This window comes from Pantherophis guttatus, chromosome 6, assembly GCF_059756535.1.
Source record: "Pantherophis guttatus breed Tessera chromosome 6, ASM5975653v1, whole genome shotgun sequence".
Lineage (NCBI taxonomy): Eukaryota > Metazoa > Chordata > Lepidosauria > Squamata > Colubridae > Pantherophis > Pantherophis guttatus.
The window spans coordinates 7242765-7264708 of record NC_142068.1 but is presented as its reverse complement, the minus strand read 5'-3'; the positions used below and the strand labels follow the sequence as shown (position 1 = coordinate 7264708).

Below are 21944 nucleotides of genomic sequence, written 5' to 3'. Positions count from 1 at the left end.
GGTTGCAATGTCCTGGGGTCATGTGATCCCCTTTGTGACATTCTCACAAGCAAAGTCAATGGGGAAGCCAGATTCACTTCAGAACTCTGTTATTGACTGAACAACTGCAGTGACTCACTTAACAACTGTGGCAAGAAAATTTGTAAAATGAGACAAAATTCACTTCCACTTCTTGTGGAAATTTTGGGCTCAATTTTGGTTGTAAATTGAGGACTACCTGTATTCTTCATCACCTGAATGTATTGCTTCTTTTTTTTTTCCCTCTCCCCCTAATGGCAGCTTGCGAAACGTTATGGAAACATTTACACATTACTGGCATGGAATTTACCTGTAATAGTACTGTCAGGATACAAAGTTGTCAAACTTGGATTGATCAACCATTCCGACGACTTCTCTGAGCGAGTAGAGACTCCCTTTTTAAGGGCTCTGTCTAAAGGAAAAGGTAAGTTGTAAACTGTGCTTTTCCTTTTTTAAAATTCCGTTTATTTATTTGCTACAGTATATATGCCATTTAGTCCGGCAAGGCTCAAAGTACCTTTCAAAATGACAACTTCAATAAATATCAATGCCATTTGTTTCTCATTATGGACTTCATAGTATTCTATAGTATCTAAGACAGTCCTAATATTGTTCCTTATATGTCTTCTGGGCAGGAAGCCATTTTGATTAGAGTGGCATTGATATTTATTGATGCACAAAAAGCCTTTGATAATGTTAAATGGGACTTCATATTAGGACAACTAAATTATATGGACTTTGGGGAAAAATTTATAAAGATGTACAAAATGACAATTTAAGAACAAAAAGCCTAATCAGCCAACTTCACCCCCAGCAGTGCCCTGAGAAACAGCCCCAACGTTCAAATATTTTAAATATTTATATGTGTTTATGTGAACTCTCCAAAATTATAAATGAGAGAGATGAGTTTCCAGGAAGTCCTGAAAGGAGAAAGCTTTGTGGGCATGAAAGCGAGAAGTGATCCTTTCACGAGTAAGGAGGATGTCCAAAAACAGACGACCGAATATGAACCAATCAAATCAGATGCAGCACTGTCCACCGTGAAGTTGCCAAAAAATATGTGGGCATGCCATATTGTTTCTGATGCATTCTGATACCATGTTTCCCTGCTAAAATAAACCCTCCCCGAAAATAAGCCCTTCCCAAAAATAAGCCCTCCCCCGGAAATATTTAAACACAGTTTAAAATATTTAAAATATTTAAGCGCAGCTGGTCCCCGCCATTTCTTCTGGTTAGGGTTAGGGAGACAGAGCTGGAAATTAGGTAAGACAACAAGAGGAGCCCTGTCTTACTCACGTGCCCCAAAATAATAAGACCTCCCCCAAAATAAGGCCGAGCGCTTATTCTGAGGTTCAAAAAAAATAAAAGACAGGGTCTTATTTTCGGGGAAATACGGTAAATGCTACATTAACAGCTATGGATGATTTAAGTCAATCTCATGAGCTGGGGAATTGCTGAAGGCTATGTCACTGGAATGCAGCAAAAAAAGAAAGAAAAAAGATTTGGCTGTGAGTGGATGCAATAAACTATCTAGAACTTCAGTTGCATCATTGCAACCATCATTTTGAGTATTTTTTTTTAAATTTGATTTATATGCTGCCCTTCTCTGGAGACTCAGGGCGGCTTACAATGCGTTAAGCAATAGCCTTCATCCTTTTGTATATTTATACAAAGTCAGCTTATTGCCCCCACAAACTGGGTCCTCAATTTACGTACCTTAGAAAGGATGGAAGGCTGAGTCAACCTTGAGCCTGGCGAGATTCGAACCTGCAGTAATTGCAGGCAGCTGGTCTTAATAACAGGGTACTTTAGACCACTGTATTACCAAGGCTCCATTTTGACCTTGTTTTGTGGACATGACAACTGGTTAGCTACAAATGTGGACATCACCTCATCCATGGGTTTTCAACAAGTGATTTACGATGGTTGGTTCTTCTGGGAAGCATCTGAGCAATATATCCGCAGAGATTCTCAGTCATCCAGGTCATGGTTGTCCCAGTTCTGACGGAACGGAGGAGGATGAAAGGATTTATATTCCTTGCAGTTATCTGGTCATTGACCGGAACTGAAGAAAGCTTCTTGGATGAGAAGTGAAACATCTTCAAGGAGAAACCAAGCCCACTTGCCTTTTGAAAAAGTACCGATCTGAGGAATATGGAATTTCCATTTTAAATTTGACATGTGTGTGAACGTCAACAGCATGGCTGACTGGGGAATTCTGAGTGTTGACATCCAAAATTGCCAACTTTGAAAGAACACAGATTTATGTGGATGTTCATTTTATCAAGGTGACACTGGGCAACTAAGAATGCACTAAAAATTATACAAACAGCTAGGAATTAGCAAGGATTCTGAAGCTGATCCAGTTGCAAGTCCCGTTTTAAACCATCCTTGATATGCAAACCAACTCCAAACTATGACTTCAAGGAGAATGTATGACTTCAATATTAGCCTTGATTTGTGACACGGGGCCTACCTGAGACTACCAAGCCGAAGTGAACGAATCCAGTTTTAGCATGTTGTGTTGAAGAATATTTCCTTAAGCGTTGTGTCTCATTCTACGTCATTCTTGCACGTCCTTCATTCCCACAAAAATATATCAGTACGACAGGGGTGGGTTCTAAATTTTTTTACTACCGGTTCTGTGGGCGTGGCTTATTTTGTGGGTGTGGCTTGGTAGGGGGGTAATGTGACTAGGTGGGTGTGGCCAACTTTTTTTTTTTTTTTACTTTTAAAAGCATTTTTTCTACAACCTTAAGAGGTTGCAGAAAAAAATGCTTTGAAAAGCCGCTGCCGATCAGGCAACTCAGCTGGGATCGTCAGAGGCTTTTCAAAGCATTTTTTTTACCACCTCGTTGGCTGAAGAGGTTGCAGAAAACAATGCTTTGAAAAGCCTCTGACGTTCCGCGGGATCATCAGAGGCTTTTTTTTTTTTTTTACATTTAAAAGCATTTTTTTTGGCTGAAGAGGTTGTAGAAAAAATGCTTTTAAAAGTAAAAAAAAAAGCTCTGATGAGGTGGGTGGGGTAAGCGAGCCGCCACTGGGCCGGGGACCGGTTTAGGGGTGTGGCCAGCCAATATTATTACCGGTTCTCGGAACTACTACAAATTTTTACTACCGGTTCTTGCGAACCGGTGCGAACCGGGAGCAACCCACCACTGCAGTACGACTTGGTGAACGTGACCTCTTCTAAACTGATGAGTCCAATAAAGGAGAATATTTGTAGCTCAGAGTTGAAATGAGGGGCCCTTGGTGGTTTCTGAGCTTGGCTGTGTGCAGCCCCTTGTATTTAAACAGGGAGCAAACCAGGGGTGAAATGCTACCGGTTCAGACCGGTTCGGAAGAAACCGGTAGCAATGGCAGCGGGTGGTTCGGAGAACCGGTAGTGACGGCAGCGCGAGGCTCCGCCCACCTGCCCAGTCGTTGTTACTTCCTGGTTTTAACCAGGAAGTAACTTGTTTTTTACCCTCTGAGCATGCACAGAATGTTTGCGCGTGCACTTCCGAACCGGTAGGGAAGGTAAGTAGATTTCACCCCTGGAGCAAACCCCACTTCCTACTAGCACCAATGATGTTACGTAGTTTGAGTGATGAAACCTCTGCCAGAAAACAGCCAAGCTCAGAGAGCACCAAGGAAGCCTCAAGCAGATGATTTGATAACTTTGGTGCATCTCTCTTATGAGTAACAATTTCTCATTTATTTCTGTTTGATTCAGGCATTATTCTTTCCAACGGCCACACTTGGAAGCAACAGAGGCGATTTGGCTTACTTACTATGAGGAAACTTGGAGTGGGGAAGACAGGCATAGAGAATCAAATACAAGACGAGGCCAGTCAGCTAGTGGAGATCTTTGCTGATGCCAACGGTTGGTGAGACCAGCTAAGGCTGTCCAGTTTATCTAAATCTTTACAAGTAGCCCTTGACTTTGTAATTGAGCCTGCAATTATGGTCATAAAACGCGATAAGTCGTTAAACAGGTCACCTTCATGACTGTACTTGATCTTACCTTTTTTGTGTTGGTCGTTAAGCAAATGCATAGGTTATAAAGTGAACTTTATTTTTTTATAAATAAATAAATAAAATGTAAATAAATAAAATAAAATAACTTTATTTATTTGTTTTCTATGGGACATTTTTTGTCCGAAAACAGAAGTGCAGGTAGTCCTTAACTTACGATCACAATTGAGCCCCAAATTTATGTTGTTAAGTGAGAAATTGGCTAAGTGAGTTTTGCCCCATTTTACAACTTTTCTCGCCACGATTGTTCAGTGAATCCCTGCAGTTGTTAAGCTAGTAACATGGTTGTTAAGTGAATCTGGCTTCCCCTTTGCTTGTCGGAAAGCCGCAAAAGGGGATCGCATGACCCCAGGACACAGCAATGGTCATAAATACGAACTAGTTGGCAAGCATCTGAATTTTGATTACATGATCATGGGGAATGCTTCAAAGGTCATAACTCTGAAAAACGGCCATAAGTCACATTTTTCAGTGTCGTTCAGTAAATTTGAACGGTCACTAAACAAATGGCTGTAAGTCGAGAACTCCCTGTAACTTATGACTGTTTGCAGCATTCCCATGGTAACAAGATCAAAATTCGGGCACTTGGCAACTGGCATGTATTTATGATCGTTGCACAATCCCAAGGTCACATGGTCACCATTTCCCAATCAGCTTTCAGCCAGCCAAGTCAGTGGGGGGAAAGACAGATTCGCTTAACGACTGCATGATTCTCTTAAGCACTACAGTGATTCGCTTAACAACTGTGCTTAAAAAAAGGTTGTAAATGAGATTTTTTCCTTATTTGAAGTAATTCACTTAACAACTTAGCAATGGAAATGTTGGACTCAATTGTCATACATCGAGGACTACCTGTAAATGCTGGTTCTTGCAGTCATGTGACCATTGTATATACAGGCTGGTTGCCGAGTGCCGAAAATGCGGACATGTGACTGTAGGTGTGCGCACGCTGCCATCGGAACATCAAATCCAGGACATAAATAGTTTTTATGTCAACTCGTAAAGCATTCCTGGCCTGCTCTCGAGTTGCCATAGGCAGGAGGGGGGAAAACTGACGAAGCAGCATGGCAGCCACCAGAAGCACATTCCATGCATACCTTTCTCAAGGCTGTATCCTAGGTTACCAGAGCCAGCCGGAGAGGCGTGTTCTCTACAGCCCGTAAAAGTGCTCCGTTGGAGAATGTGATTTATGACACACCCTGGGAGGAGGGGGGAAACAGGGTCATAGTTGGGCCATAAATTACGTGGGGCAGAGCTGACTTCACTTGGGTACGTGCCAACATGTTGCTCCTAATAAATAACTGCATTTCTTTTGAAACTTGGCTCGAGGCTCATAAATTAATTAGGGCATCTGTCGGAACCCTGACATGTTAAGGATAAAAAATGTAATTTTGACCAGTTGCTAAGTGACTGGTTGTAAGTCAAGGATTTATTCCATTTCTGCAAGCAATGGGATGCAATACTTCTATCCTTAGGTATTTTATTCATTTGACAATCAATTTCTTAATTTGCAGGTCAGCCCTTAGATCCTTTGTTGCCGGTCACCAATGCTTTCTTCAATGTGATAGCCGTCTTGGTATTCGGGTACCGATTCTCTCTTGAGGAGGAAAACTTTCAGAAGCTAACCAAAGGCCTGATTTTTGGGACAAGATTTGTGGGCAGCTTCTTTCATGTGGTGAGTAAGCTTTCGTTTTCTTAAATTGGCCTAAAAACCTACATGGGTAATCCTCGATTTACGACCACAATTGTGCCCAAAATTCCTGTTGCGAAGCAAAACGGTCATTAAGTGAGTCTTGCCCCCATTTTACGACCTCTCTGGCCACAGTTGTTCAGTGAGTCACTGCACATTTTTAAATGAGCAACACGGTTTGTTAAGCAAAGCCGGCATCCCCGTTGATTTTGCCCGTCAGAAAGTCGCAAGAGGTAGTCACATGATCCCAGAACACTACAACCATCCCACGTCAATCATCCAAATTTTGATTGCATGACCATGGGGATGCTGCAACGGTTTGAAAGTTTGACAAATATTCATAAGCAGGGGTGAAATGTAAAATTTTCCCTACCGGTTCTGTGGGCGTGGCTTAATTGGTGAACGTGGCTTGGTGGTCAGGTGACCCAGTGGGCGTGGCCAATAGTAATAAATAATAAAAATAATAAACAAAGTACATAAAACAATAAGAGGTACCAAAAACCAACTTTTACACTTTACACACACACAACACAACACAACTGACTCACATACAATGTAAAAGCAGCTGCACTTCACCCAAAATGGCCCCTGCAACAAGCAGGAACCTCACACAGCCACAAAAAGCTCAAAAACCAACTTTCACACTTTACACACACACAACCCAACCCAACCCAACCCAACCCAACACAACACAACTGACTCACACACAATGTAAAAGCAGCTGCACTTCACCCAAAATGGCCCCTGCAACAAGCAGGAACCTCACACGGCCACAAAAAGCTCAAAAACCAACTTTCACACTTTTTCCACACAAAATGCCACATGCAGCTTTGTGAGATTTTGTGTGTTTGTGTAGTTAGAGTGAAACACTAAGAAACACGCCAAATCTCAGAAAGCTGCACAAATATTTTATTTTATTATTTTATTTTATTTATATTTATATATTTAGATAAAAGCAGCTAAATTTAAAACTTCCTTAACTTTAAATTGCTGTCTAAAAAAAAAAAACCTCCTAAAAAACCCCCAATTTTAACTATGTTTTTAAAAGCTCCTAAAAAAACAACAACCCCCAGTTACTTATCAAATTGAAGGCACAAGGCAGGCAGGCCGGCAGATTGAGTTGCTCATCGATTGGATTGATTGCAGGCAGGCAGATTAAGTTGCTAGCTGATGCAATGGATTGCAGCAGCCGAAGCAAAGCAGGAAAAGCGAACGAGCCCGAAAGAAGCAGCAAGCTGCCAAGTGGGCAAGTGGGAACCGGGCGATTGGGTGTGCATGGGTGGTGGTGGGGGGTGGGGCAGGGATTTTTGCTACCGGTTCTCCGAACTACCCGCCGCCATCGCTAACTGATCGCCCGATCCGGTCCGAACCGGGAGCATTTCATCCCTGGTCATAAATCTCTTTTTCTCAGTGCTGTTGTAACTTTGAACAGTCACTAAACGAATGGTTGTAAGTCAAGGACTACCCGTATTGTAGTCTGGTTTTTTAAGAGCGCAGGTCTTTTAACAAAAGAGACCAAGTATAAATAAGTGTATGGATTAAATGGTGCTCTGTGTGTGTGTGTGTGTGGCAGGGGAGAGCAGAGGGAAAGGAGAGCAACCACAGTACAGATAGTCCTCAATTTATGACCACAATCGAGCCCGAAAGTTACATTGTTAAATGAGAAATTTGTTACGTGTGTTTTTTCTCACTACAACTGTTAAGTAAATCCCTGCAGTTGTTAAGTTAGTAACATGGTTGTTAAGTGAATCTGGCTTCCCCTTTGCTTGTCAGAAGGTTGCAAAAGGGAATCACGTGGCCCCGGGACACAGCAATGGTCATAAATACGAACCAGTTGGCAAGTATCTGAATTTTGATCACATGATCATGGGGAGGTTGCAAAGGTCACAACAGTGAAAAACGGTCATAAGTCACATTTTTCAGTGTCTTTGTAATTTTGAATGGTCACTAAATGAACTGTTGTAAGTGGAGGACTACCTGTACCTTATGACTGTTTGCAGCAGTTGTGAATCATTGCAGTTGTTAAATTAGTAACATGGTTCTTAAGTGAATCTGGTTTCCCCGTTGACTTGGCTTGTCAGAAGGTCGCAAAAGGTGTTCAAATGACTCCGGGGCACTGCAACCATCATAAATGTGAGTCAGTTGTCAAGCATTCAAATGTAAATCACGTGACCATAAGGATGCTGCAACGGTCATAAGCAGGGGTGAAATGCTCCCGGTTCGGACCGGATCGCCTGATCCGGTAGCAATGGCCGCAGGTGGTTCGGAGAATCGGTAGCAAAAATCCCTGCCCCCCACCTCATGTCCAGCAACTCAGCTGGGATTGTCAGAGACTTTTAAAAGCATTTTTTTTTCTACAGCCTCTTTGGCCAAAGAGGTTGTAGAAAAAATGCTTTTAAAAGGTTAAAAAAAAAAAAAAAGTTGGCCACGCCCACCCAGTCACATAACCCCCCGCCCCTACCAAGCCATGCCCACAGAACCGGTAGTAACAAAATTTACATTTCACCACTGGTCATAAGCGTGAAAAATGGTTGTAAGTCACTAATTACATTGCCCTTGTAACTTCGGTCACTAAGAGAACTGTTGTAAATTGAGGATTACCTCAAAAACAAGTAGTTTTTGCCGAATGACCATTCACTCAACTATCGTTCAAAATTAATGACAATTCTGAATGAGTGGGACTTAGGACTGGTCCTCCAAGGATCAGGTGATTGCAATTCGGGCACTTGGTGGTCAGCTCGCAATAACAATAGTTGCAGCATCCTGTGATGACCCAGGGCACGGCACAGAGATAACATAGGCAGCTGGCAGTTCAAACCGCCCCTTTATTGCTCCAAATTTCCCCAAACGTTCCCATTTCTGGCAGGTCCCAGAGCAAAGTGATGACAAACACCCACATACACCTCAAGCAGCTTCTGGCTACAAATAGTCCAGCCCAACGCTGTGAACACCACAACTGCACAGCAATAAATCCAGCAGGGTAAATCAGGGAGTTCAGGTAATTAGTCCAGAAAGCCAGAAAGAATGCAAGGACTCTTGGAAAGTTCAAACATCAGCACTCAACACCCCAGGAATTCAGTGTTTGTTCCCGACAAATGTCCCTCCGCACAGTGTCTCCTTAAGTCTCAGTCCCCAGGTGTGAAGAGGGGCGAGTCTCTCTCCTCCCATGTAGCCAGCTCAGTCTGCGCTGTTCTCACCTTCTCTCCACTCTCCATGCTCTCGGATCAGGAGGGGGTGGTTCTTACTCATCGCCTGAGCTCTGTCTCTCATGTTCACTGCTTAGCCTCTCTCTTGTCCTGCTGCTGTTCCTCCCTGCCTACAAGCTGTCCTAATCCTGAAAGGCCCTGGCCTTCCCCATTTTCTTCCGAAGCCAACAAAGTCTCCCCGCCATAATCTCTGTCGGCTCCAGTTCCAGCTCGTCTTCCCCCAGGGCATGACACATATAGCAATAGCAATAGCACTTTGACTTATATACCGCTTCATAGTGCTTTTACAGTCATCTCTAAGCGGTTCACAGAGTCAGCATATTGCCCCCAACAATCTGGGTCCTCATTTTACCGACCTCGGAAGGATGAGATTTGAACTGCCGAACTGCAGATAGCAGTCAGCTGAAGTAGCCTGCAGTGCTGCACTCTAACCATTGCACCACCTCAGCTCTCACCTCGCCACATCCCACGATCACATAATCACCACTTGCAAGGTTCACTGCCAGCTTCCAACAAGCAAAGCCAATGCGGAAGCTGGCAAGAGTTCTCACCTAATGAACCCCCCCCATCCCTGCTCTTCCCTGTGAATTGTTAAACAAATGTGCAGGTTATTAAGTAGAGCACGGGGGTCCCTCAGGGGTAGGGGAGGCCCTTGAAGGTCTAGTACAGGCCCAGGACCCACCTGCCCTGACACCCCCAAAGTCTCCCCTACTCCCCTGAGATGCCGCATGCTCCACTCTCTGCTCCTTGGGTGCCCAGAAGCCTTTTCCCACTCTTGCCAGATCCCCGCCCCCAGGGATTATGCCTGACTTCCCCCCCTTCCAGGCCAAACACCCTCATCCTTACATCATTTGAAGAGCTCCAAGGCATTCCAGAGCGCTGAGAACCGACTACTTCATCGCATGGCCATAGGGCACAATTCTGGAAGCAGCCGCCATTTTGTCCCATCCTCAAATGGCCATGTTCGGGTTGCCGCCACTCAGCGCTGGGACAAACTGCTCCACTTAAAGAGATCTGCACATAGCAATAGCATTTAGACTTATATACCGCTTCACAGTGCTTTTCAGCCCTCTCTAAGCAGTTTACCAAATTGTCTGGTTTGGTTCTGCAACCCAATAAGACAGACACAGACTTCAGAGGATCATTAGAACTGCAGAAAAAACAATGGCTACCAACCTGCCTTCTATTGAGGACCTGTATACTGCATGAGTCAAAAAGAGGGCTGTGGAAATATTTACAGACCCTTCGCATCCTGAACATACACTGTTTTAACTCCTACCCTCAAAATGACGCTATAGGGCACTGCACCCCAGAACAACTAGACACAAGAACATTTTTTTCCCGAATGCCACCACTCTGCTAAACAAATAATTCCCTCAACGCTGTCACATTATTCACTAAATCTGCATTACTATTCATCTTCTCATTGTTCTTATCACCCATCTCCTCCCACTTATGACTGTATGACTGTAACCTTGTTGCTGGTATCCTTAAGATTTATATTGATTGTTTCCTAATATGATTTGATTGCTTATTTGTTCCCTATGACTATCATTAAGTGTTGTACCTTATGATTCTTGATGAACATATCTTTTCTTTTATGTACTCCGAGAGAGTATGCACCAAGACAAATTCCTTGTGTGTCCAATCACATTTGGCCAATAAAAAATTCTATTCTATTCTATTCTATTCTATTCTATTCTATTCTATTCTATTCTATTCTATTCTATTCTATTCCATATTTTCTTTTCTTTTCTTTTCTTTTCTATTCTATTCCATATTTTCTTTTCTATCCTATCCTATCCTATCCTATCCTATCCTATCCTATCCTATCCTATCCTATCCTATCCTATCCTATCCTATCTTATCCTATCCTATTCATAAGCTTAGAAGCGTGCTGTGGTGCTGTGCAGGCCTCGTTAAGGCAGCAAAACAAGGCAGCTTCTCCGGTGACCGCCATTTTGTTCCTGCCCCCAAGCTTGTATGCCACGGGGCACAAGCAATGGTCCGATCCCTGTCAGCAAAACGTTAATTGCCTAATTCAAAATAGGTTGTCTTATTATCACAGCGATGATGATTTTACTCTCTTTCAGCTGTATGAAGTGTTTCCCTGGTTGATGCGTCACATTCCTGGGCCACATCAAAAGACACTGTCCCACATTAAGTTTATCTATGATCTGGCAAAGGAGGAAATTGAGAAGCACAAGGAAAACCAGTCCTTGCACGAACCCCGAGATTTTATTGACTACTATCTACTTCAGCTGAAAAGAGTGAGTATTATCTCTCATCGGATTAATATTTGAGGGGCTGCCACAGAGGGGGGGGTCAAGCTATTTTCCAAAGCACCCGAAGGCCAGACAAGGAATAATGGATGGAAACTGAACAAGGAGAGATTCAACCTAGAAATGAGGAGGAACTTTCTGACAGTGAGAACAATCAACCCATGGAACAGACGTTGTCTTCCGAAGTTGTGGGAGCTTCATCACTGGAAGCTTTCAAGAAGAGACTGGATTGCCATCTGTCAGAAATGGCGTAGGGCAGGGGTGTCAAACACAAGGCCCAGAGAAAGATCCGGCCCGTGGGGTGCTTAGATCTGGGCCATGGGGCCGCCCTAGAAATAGCAAAGGACCGGCCTACAGTGCCTCTGCCAGCAAAAACAGAGCTCCGGAGCCCGTTTTCGCTGTCAGAGTGCTTGGGCCACCACAGGTACCCCGACACAAGTGACGTTGAGCTGGCCACACCTACCCTGGCCACGCCCCTCCACCCCCCCCTCGAAGTCACACACAACCCTAATGCGGCCCTTGATGAAATCAAGTTTGACACCCATGTTCTAGACCAGAGGTGTCAAGCTCAAGCCCTTGGGCTGGATCCGGCCCGTGTGGATGCTTAGATCTGGCCAACAGGGCTGCCTTGGAAACAGCAAAGGATCAGCCCAGGGTGCCTCTGCCAGCGAAAACAGAGCTCGAGAGGGCCGTGCATGCTGGCAGAGGGCTAGCAGAACAAACTAAAAACAAAACAGAAGGAAAAACGTTTCTCCTTTTGCATTTGAGCATGCGAAAAGGAAAGGAGAAAGGGAAAGAGGAAAGACAAAGAAAAAGAAGGGAAGATGGGAAGAGATCAAGGAAGGAAAAATAAGGAAAGAGGGGAAGGAAGAAGAAAGGAGAATGAAGAGGGAAGGAGAAGGAAGGAAGGAAGGAAGGAAGGAAGGAAGGAAGGAAGGAAGGAAGGAAGGAAGGAGAGAGATTATAATGAGAGTGAGGGAGGGTCTGCTGCCTTAGCACTTGGCTACCACAGGTGCCCCCAACACGAGTGACATTGAGCTGGCCATGCCCACCCCAGCCACACCCACCCTGGCCCCCTGAGGTCAAGCACCCCTGATGTGGCCCTCAATAAAATCGAGATTGACACCTCTGTTCTAGACTGCTGGGTTCTGAGGTCTCTTGACGATCCAACATATAAAAATGAAAACAGTAAAGACTAAAGTTTTTAGGTGTGCATGCTTTTGAGTCAAGCTTGAGGTCTTGTAACCACCTGAATATGTTCTTGCAGTTTTCTTGGCAAGGTTTGAAAAGTGGTTTGCTGTTGTTTCCTTTATAGGGTTGAGAGAAGGTGACTGGCCCAAGGTCACCCAACTGGCTTCGTGCCTAAGGCGGGCCCAGAACTCACGGTTTCCCAATTTCTAGCCTAATGCCTTAACCATGACATCCAGCTGGTTCTCAATCGTTTATGAGACAGATATAATCAAATCAAAACCGAGACTATTAAAAACAGGTTGGCCTCACCACCCACTTAAAGCCAATCTTAAAGTCTTTAAAAAACGTTAGTTCTCATTGCTCCCATCTCATTGCTCCCATTAGCAATAGCACTTAGATTTACCGGTATATACCACTTCATAGTGCTTTACAGCCCTTTCTAAGCAGTTTACAAAGTCAGTGTATTGCCCCCAACTATCTGGATCCTCATTTTATCCACCTCAGAAGGATGGAAGGCTGAGTCAACCCTGAGCTGGTCAGGATCAAACTCCTGATAATAGGCAGAAGTAGCCTGCAATACTGCATTCTAACCACTGTGCCATCACGGCCCTTTATTATTATTATGGCCTGTCTCTATTATTATTATTATTATTATTATTATTATTATTATTATTATTATTATTATTATTATTTATTGGTTAATCTTTAGTGAGATTCACAGCCTTTGAGGCTGGTTAATAGCTCAGCAGCTCGAGTCCTAACCAAGGACCGAGGAACTGTTAAGGTATCGTCGGAGGATGAAAGCTGTTCCGAGTAAGGTGGTTTTTTGTAGAGTCAAAATGTTCAAGTCCGGCAAATTTAGAATTTCTAAATAGCGGGGTAGCCCTTTGGGTATTGCTCCAAGGGCTCCAATTACTATCGGGACAACACACGATTTCTTTTTCCACAGTCACTCAACTTCAATTTTATTATTATTATTATTATTATTATTATTATTATTATTATTATTATTATTATTATTATTTATTGGTTAATCTTTAGTGAGATTCACAGCCTTTGAGGCTGGTTAATAGCTCAGCAGCTCGAGTCCTAACCAAGGACCGAGGAACTGTTAAGGTATCGTCGGAGGATGAAAGCTGTTCCGAGTAAGGTGGTTTTTTGTAGAGTCAAAATGTTCAAGTCCGGCAAATTTAGAATTTCTAAATAGTGGGGTAGCCCTTTGGGTATTGCTCCAAGGGCTCCAATTACTATCGGGACAACACACGATTTCTTTTTCCACAGTCACTCAACTTCAATTTTATTATTATTATTATTATTATTATTATTATTATTATTATTATTATTATTATTATCTTTATTCATTAAATATGAAACTCAGTCAACTGAACATTCAAAAATGCATCACAAATACCATTGACTGGTGCTAATGGTTGATACGGGTTGCTGCCAGCGTCCTAGGTATCAACCAAGTTCCTTCTTAAAATGTACGATGTTCCAAGTAGCGCAGTTTTTTGCAGTTCCGCTGGTGTTATTGCAGGAAGCTGTAATTTGCTGTAATTTGATTCTGGCATCTGTTGGTACCGTGATGTCAATATATTGTACGTTTCGGTTTTCGACAACTGTGATATCTGGCGTGTTATGTTCCAAGTGACGATCTGTCTGTATTCGAAAGTCCCACAAGATCTTCACCTTCTCATTTTCTATAACTTTTTCCACTTTATGTTCCCATGACTTTTTGGATACAGGCAAGTCGTATTTTTTACATAATGACCAGTGGATTAATTTAGCAACTCAGTCGCGTCTAGCTTTGTAATCAGTTTGTGCGATTTTGCTGCATTCACATATTAAATGTGAAACAGTTTTGACTTTGTTGTTGTCAGTGGATTTTTGTATCTTTGCTTTCATGGCATTAGTTTGTAGTGCTTGTTCTTGAGCAGCGAGTATTAAATAATAATAAATAATAAATAGCTTTATTGTCATTGTATGTGTATACCCAGTATAACCATACAATGAAATTCACTTAACACCCAAAGACCAGGTCCAACACACATAACAATCCCCAAACACACTCCCACCCACCACAATTCTCCACCCCTAAACCACCCAAACATCCACTCAACAGACCAAGTAATGCTGTCCAACAGCTCATTGATGGTGGCCCTTTAGTTCATTGTTGAGTGCAATTATAGCTCTGGGATAAAAACTATTCAGAAAACGTGTGGTCCGAGTTTTAGTTGTTCTGTATCTTCTGCCAGAAGGCAACAATCCAAAAAGATTGTAAGCAGGAATGGGAAGAGTCTCTGAGAATGTTATGCAACTTCCTCAAACAGCGAGATTTGAAGATGTTGTCCAGGACTGGTAGCTGGAGTCCAATGATATTCTGGGCAGTTTTAATGATTCTCTGTAGAACTTTTTTGTCCGCTACAGAGCTGCTCCCATACCATGCAAGAATGCCGTATGTCAGGACACTCTCAATGGTGCTGTGATATTAAATCTTCCGTTTGTTTCTTGATGGTTCCCATCTTAAGCCATGCCCATGTAAAGTTGTCATCACATTTTCCATCAATGTTTTTCAAGTGCTGTCCATGCAAAGCTTTGGTTTTCCATCTATTTAATCTGTCATCCAGCTGTTTTTCTTTATATTCTGCCTTTGTTTCTGTTGTTTTTATAATGTTCTGATAGTGGGCAGAGGTAGCCTGCAATACTGCATTCTGACCACTGTGCCATCGTGGCCCTTTATTTTTATTATTTTTGCCCCTCTCCATGATTATTATTATTATTATTATGGGTTTTTATATTGTCTTTTAAATTTTGTAGTTTGTGTGTTTTATCTTTCTGGCTGTTCACCGCTCTGAGTCCTTCGGGAGTCGGGCGGTATATAAATCTAATAAAATGAAAATGAAATGAAAATTATTATTATTATTGTTATTGTTATTATTATGGTTTGTCTCACAGTCAGCTAGATGTTTAGACTCGATTTGGTGTTTTTATTCACCTCTCGAGTCCTTTACCAAGAATGTGGGATAGGCAGATGTGGATGTTTGATGGTGTTGAAAGTATCGTCACAGGATGTAAGATGTTCCATTAGCATAATTATTATTAAATTTATTTGCTGCTCATCTCGTGGTTTGACGTGACTCCGAATGGTTTACGGGGTGGTAAAATATACAGATATCCAGATATAAAAACTGATTAAAATTTCCAAAAACTAAAAGAACCATGGGTTTGGAGCAAAGAAATGGAGATTCCTTCGCTATTAATGCAGCAACCAGCATTAACATCAGCTTCTCTTTCAGGATCCCAATGCCAGCTGGCATAGTCAAATTTTAAGGCTTTTCTTTGAAGGTTAAAAGAGGGGCAGATCACACTTCCTACAGCAAGATGTTTCAGAGGGCAGGAGCCATGGCATTAAGGACTTTTCCCCTTGATCCCATCAGCCAATATTCCTTGGCTGATGAGGTCCCGAGAAGGCCTCTTCTGCCAGCAGCAGTGGGGTGGCCCAATCCCATTGGGGAAAAACAGTTCCATAGATATCCTGGACCCATGCCATAGAGGTCTTTGTTGTGGCCTGCTGGTGGCCAGCAGAGGTGGCAGCAGAGTTGGACAGTGAGGAGGTTGGGGAGGAACTGGGGCCAGTCCTGGGGGCTGGGGAAAGCTTGGACGAGGGCTCTGCATCAGAGGCAGAGAGGGAGTTAGACAGCAGTGAGACAGAGGAACAGCTGGAGCCTCTTCCCAGTGTGTGCATGCACAGAGCTGCCAGAAGACAAGAACAACTAAGAAGACAGGGTTGACTTGGGAGTAAAGCCACACCTTGGAGTGATTGGCCCCTCCCATAGGAAACAAAAGAGGATCGAACGGGAAGGGGGCTTTTGCAGGAAACAATTCGTTTGGTCGTTTCAAGAGTGGAAAGTTCTGTTTGTGACTCTAAGAGACTCTGTGCCAAGTTTTGCCTTGCCCTGCGTTTGGAAACTAGTTATCTGGCAGCTTTCCAAGCAAGATAAGGTCCGTGTTGATAAATATTCCTCTGAAAGACTGTTTGCCAAGCCTTGCTGACTGTGAACGAAAGGAATTCACAGTTGTGTAAATAAAAGGGGTTTTGCTGGGACCAAGACTCTGCTTCATGCTTTTTTAGGAAGCCTAGGTCAGAACAGTCTTTAAAGGTAATAACCCACATGTTGAATTGCATTTGGAAGCATGTCGATAGCCAGAGCAGTTCTCCTAAAAATAGAGTTACACGTGTCATCCTAGGGGCTTCCAAAACTATCCGTGCTGCTGGATTCTGGACCACTTGTCACTTTTGAATACTCTTTTTTTTTTTTTTAAATTTGATTTATATGCCGCCCTTCTCCGGAGACTCAGGGCGGCTTACAATGCGTTAAGCAATAGCCTTCATTCTTTTGTATATTTTATACAAAGTCAGCTTATTGCCCCCACAAACTGGGTCCTCAATTTACCCACCTTAGAAAGGATGGAAGGCTGAGTCAACCTTGAGCCTTGGAGAGATTCGAACCAGCAGAAATTGCAGGCAGCTGTGTTAATAACAGGATGCATTAAACCACTGTACTATCAAGGCTCTTCAAGACTAGCCCGATGTAGTGCGTATTGGAATAATGTAAGCGGGAGACAACCAAGGCATGAGTGACCGTTGTAGGATACTATCTGGATTGGTCATTGGGATTAGAGGTTTTGTCTTTTGAGCTTTCAGATTCCATCTTTAGTGAACTGGAGCCCATCTTCAGTGAACTTCTCTCTAGCAAAGCATGTGCTCTTCTGTGTGTGGTATTTATATGGGTGCCTGTTGTATGTAGCTTCTTGGGGTGTTGATTGGGGTGTTGATGGCTGGCTATTAAATAGTTAGCTGTTGTTTATTTGGGCTGCCCAACCTTCCCCTTCTAAGTAATTGATAAACTAGAGGTAAATCACAGGAAGGCCTGGAGGAATGTTGTCCATGGGGTTGCGATGGGTCGGACACGACTTCGCAACTAACAAAAAAAAAATCAGCCCTCCTGTTGACTGACGAGGGGCCTGTTTCTGAGTGACTGGGTGCAGGGACTCACGATCCAGAAAGGGTGCAGTTGGCACACAACATGAAGTTGTGTAGAGGCTCTCCTAGCCATGACTGCCACCTGCTCTTCAAGCAGGAGTTGTAAGTCTAGGACAGGCCTGTCAAACTGGCGGCCCGCAGGCCGGATGTGTCACATGCAGGCCATGCCCACCCCGGCTCCACAAAGGCAAAAAAAGTCACGATACGTCACAGGATGCGATTGAGTCCATGGTCTAGGACAGTGATGGCTTTTTGCCATCGCATGCCAGGAGTGGGGAGTGGGGGGGGGGATGTCACACACATGCGTACCCACACCCGTAATTCTATGTGCCCCGCCCCCGCGCATGCGCATGCGAACCCCCTCCCTCCCGCTCCTGGCATGCGATGGCCCAGTAGGCCCGTTTTTCTTTCTCACCTGGCTCCAGGGCCCCTCTAGGAGCCTGGAGAGGGCAAAAACGGTTTTCCCCACCCCCATAGAAGTCCTCCGGAGGCCGAAAACGGCCCATTTAATAACTTTCGGTGGGACCGGAAGGCCCGTTTTTTTGCTGTCCCTAGCCTCCAGGGCCTCTCTAGGAGTCTGGGGAGGGTGAAAACAGCCTTCCTCATCCCATGGAGGTCCTCCGGAGGCCGAAAACGCCCCATTTGACAACTTCCAGAAGTTGCTAAATGGGGCATTTTCGGCCTCTGGAGGACGTCTGGGGGAGTGGGGAAGGCCATTTTTGCCCTCCCCAGACTCCTAGAGAGACCCTGGAGCCAGGTGAGAAAGAAAAACAGGCCTTCCCCCACCCCAGGCCCTCCGGAGGCAGGAAACAACCTGTTTCCCTACTTCTGGTGGGCCCAGAAGACCCGAACATCAGTTGGCCGGCGCGCACATGCATGCTGGAGCTGAGCCAGCATGCCCACTGATATGGCTACGCGTGCCATAGGTTCACCATCACAGGTCTAGGACAACCTCTGAGTTGCACAGAAATGCCACCTTGTCCAGAACTAAAGATGAATCGGTCCCATCAACCCACATCGTTAGTGCCATCTGCCCCATACGAAGAACCCTAGAAATCTCTTGGATTTTTATTCATATTTATTGTAATTTATTTATGGTTGCCTACATTGAATGATCATTATCTGCAGAAGGCGGACTATCAATCATTTTATTAAGTATATAAACTCAGTATGGAATTTATCACAAACATCTGGGACAGCGGTTGAGAAGAGAACCGTGAGTTAGACCAACAGCTATTCAGGTGGACCGATTCAGATTATCTTGGAGATAATTAAGAAAATGATGGTTTACCTAATTCAGTCCATCTCCTCAGAATTTTAAAATCTCCTTCAAGTCATCTTAGATTCCTAGTGAATTCATGGAATAGAACCAGGAACGTTTTCGGCAATACGCAGAAGGGTTTCAACCTTTTTCTTTCTTTCTTTGACGTTTTCCCAACTTCTTCCAGTCTATTGACAACCTTGAAATTCCCATCTGAATTATGGGAGGCCCTGAGGACCTTGTTCAAGATCAACTATGGATGGCTGCAAAAACTATGGGCCCAGTTCCAGAAAGGGATCCTAGAGGAGATTCAAAATAATCTTTTCCTGTCTCCCCATTGGTGGGCATTAGAGATTACCATCCCAGCTCAAAACTCTTTGCGGAGATGCTTATCAACGAAAACGTTTGATCCAGGGGTGAAATATTTCCGGTTCGGACCGGATCGCTTGATCCGGTAGCGATGGCTGCGGGTGGTTCGGAGAACTGGTAGCAAAAATCCCTGGGCCACACCCCCACCCACGCCCAGTTGAGCCGCGCGATCATCAGAGGCTTTTGAAAAAACTTTTAAAAGCATTTTTTCTATAACCTCTTTGGCCGAAAAAATGCTTTTAAAAGTAAAAAAAAAAAAAGCCTCTGATGATTGCGCTGCTCAGCTGGGATCGTCAGAGGCTTTTAAAAGCATTTTTTTCTTCAACCTCTTCAGCCAAAGAGGTTGTAGAAAAAAAAATCCCTTTAAAAGCCTCTGATGATCCCAGCTGAGTTGCCTGATCGTCAGAGGCTTTTATAAGCATTTTTTTCTGCAACCTCTTAAGGTTGTAGAAAAAATGTTTTTAAAAGTAAAAAAAAAAAAAAAAGTTGGCCACACCCACCCAGTCACATTTCCCCCTCCCCCCCACCAAGCCACACCCACAGAACCGGTAGTAACAAATTTTACATTTCACCACTGCTTTGATCTATATCTTCACTCTAATGCTATTTCTTTTGAATAATTAAACAGAGCAAGGACGATCCCAGCAATACCTACGATGAAGATAATCTGGCTGAGTGCATTGTTGATTTTTTTATAGCCGGGACAGAGACAAGTGCCACCAGTTTGCAGTGGGCGCTGCTTTTCATCACCAATCATCCAGATGTCCAAGGTGAGAGCTCTGTAATGAAAGAGGAAGGAACTTGTGTTCTCTAGCAGTGAGTTGTCATCAGTCTTTGAATTCATATAGGGCAGATGATGATGAACAGCTAAAATAAGAAAATTTGGCCAAATCATCCAATTAGATCTTTAATGGAATCTACTTCAAGCAGGATGTGTTTATTTTTTATATTTGAAAAGCATTTGGGAGACAGAGGGACAACTTTGTTATTCTGTATATCCAAAGAGGGAAGGGCAGAGGTGGGCTACTGCCAGTTTAGACCGGTTCGGGTGAACCAATAGTTCCGGCCAGCGGGTGGGCCTACTCACCTGCCCCGACGCTATCCCGTCCTATATTGCCGTGTTTTTGAAGCCGCTGTTGTGACCTAGGCCCAAGTAATTATTACCAGACATAATCAGTCCTAAACAAACATATTTTATTAGAACAAATTAATTCCAAAACAAATTCTTCATAAACAGTCCTTCGGCCTTATCACCAACCATTGTCTTCTTTGGCACCCTGCCAAAGGCTTTTCTTGGCAAAAGTTCAGAAGCAAGAGACGCTGACAAGAAACAAATGTAGCAACATTGCTTTCCTACAAAGATCCCAAGAGCCGTTGCTGCTCTTTTAAGCCTTCTGGGAGGCGCCAATCTTCTCCTGGCCTTACTCCCGAGTCGTCCTTTTCGCTTTAGCTGCTCTTGCCTTCTGGCAGCTCTGCGCATGCGTGCACTAGGAACAGACTCCTCCTGTTCCTCTGCCTCTCTGCTATCTGCCGCTGGAGGCTCCGGAATCTGCACATCGCTCCCAGATGGCCCTGGCCCCATCTCTGCCTCTGGCGCAGAGCCCTCGTCCAGGCCTTCCCCTGACTCCAGGACTGGCCCATTGTCCTCCCCAGCCTCCTTATTGTCCGGCTCCACTGCCAGTTCTGCAGGCTGCTGGCGGACCACAACAGCCACATGCATGAGTGAAAGGCACACATGCACATTTTCGGTGCTGGGTGAACCGGTTGTTATAGTATGTGACACCTACCTCTGGGAAAGGGGTATACTGCATCTCCTTCTGTATAGTCAACTTTGTTACATATTCTGAGTAACTCTGTTTAGTGGAATTTTAGACATGTCTACTGACGTATAGGTCTGTTTGAATCCAGTGAATTCTCGCAGCTAATCTGGAATAGGATTGAAATCTTAACAAATCAAGATCTCCTGTAAGTTCAAGCGATATTTTATTTATTTATTTTGCCATATACTGTCACATTATCGTCATAATTTTCCTTGATCGGCAATACTTCATTTGTTAACCGTGTTTTCTTTTTAGAAGAAAGTGTATGTAAGAGAGACGTACAATTTTTGCATTTGTAAAGGATACCTGTGTAAATTATCATATCCTTAGGAAGGATTTACTAACATGAAGTTTAAATATAACTATTCCCCAATAATCTAGAAAGAAAAGGTTAACCTAACATTTTTATTATGAGCTGTGGTGGCGCAGTGGTTAAATGCAGTATTGCAGGCTAATTCTGCCAACTGCCAGAAGTTCGGCAGTTCAATCCTGACTGGCTCAAGGTTGACTCAGCCTTTCATCCTTCCGAGGTTGGTAAAATGAGGAGCCAGATTGTTGAGGGCAAATATGATGACTCTGTAAACCCCTTACAGAGAGCTGTAAAACATATGAAGTCTAAGTGCAATTGTTATTTTATTTTATCCCACAATAAAATATTATTCATTGTGCCGTCTGACCTGCACAATGAATTCCATTTTTTTACTGTACCAAAACGTCTATGGTTCTTTCCCCAGTGATTTTATATAGTCCTTATTAAAATATTTTTTTTTCTTAATATAAAATGCAAATAAAAATGAACACAATGGAAAACATGGGAAAGGGAAAGGGGAAAGAGAACAAAGTGAAGGGGAAAAAAAAAAGAAACAAAAAGCAGTGACGTCCAACTTCTTTCAGTGTAGCAAGATGCATAATAGAAATGTGGGAACGTAACAACTCCAGGCTGGTGACTCATTTAACCCCACTTGTAGCTCTGCCTGCTCTTCTCTTATATCATGTGTGTTCAAGCAGTAGAGAAATATTTGTCACCAAATTATGCCTATAAAGTA

General features: G+C 43.5%; 1 protein-coding gene across 1 annotated transcript in view; it reads left to right on the top strand.

Annotated features, from left to right (window-relative positions):
* Positions 1-298: 298 nt before the first annotated feature.
* LOC117679781 (cytochrome P450 2J2-like) overlaps positions 299-21944 on the top strand; it is a 41629-nt gene continuing 19983 nt past the window's right edge. The window contains exons 1-5 of the mRNA XM_087872430.1: positions 299-442; positions 3734-3883; positions 5550-5710; positions 11025-11201; positions 19707-19848. Of these exons, the coding sequence (XP_087728556.1) occupies positions 3793-3883; positions 5550-5710; positions 11025-11201; positions 19707-19848 (571 nt within the window). The 5' untranslated portion in view covers positions 299-442; positions 3734-3792. The remainder of the gene's footprint in view (positions 443-3733; positions 3884-5549; positions 5711-11024; positions 11202-19706; positions 19849-21944) is intronic.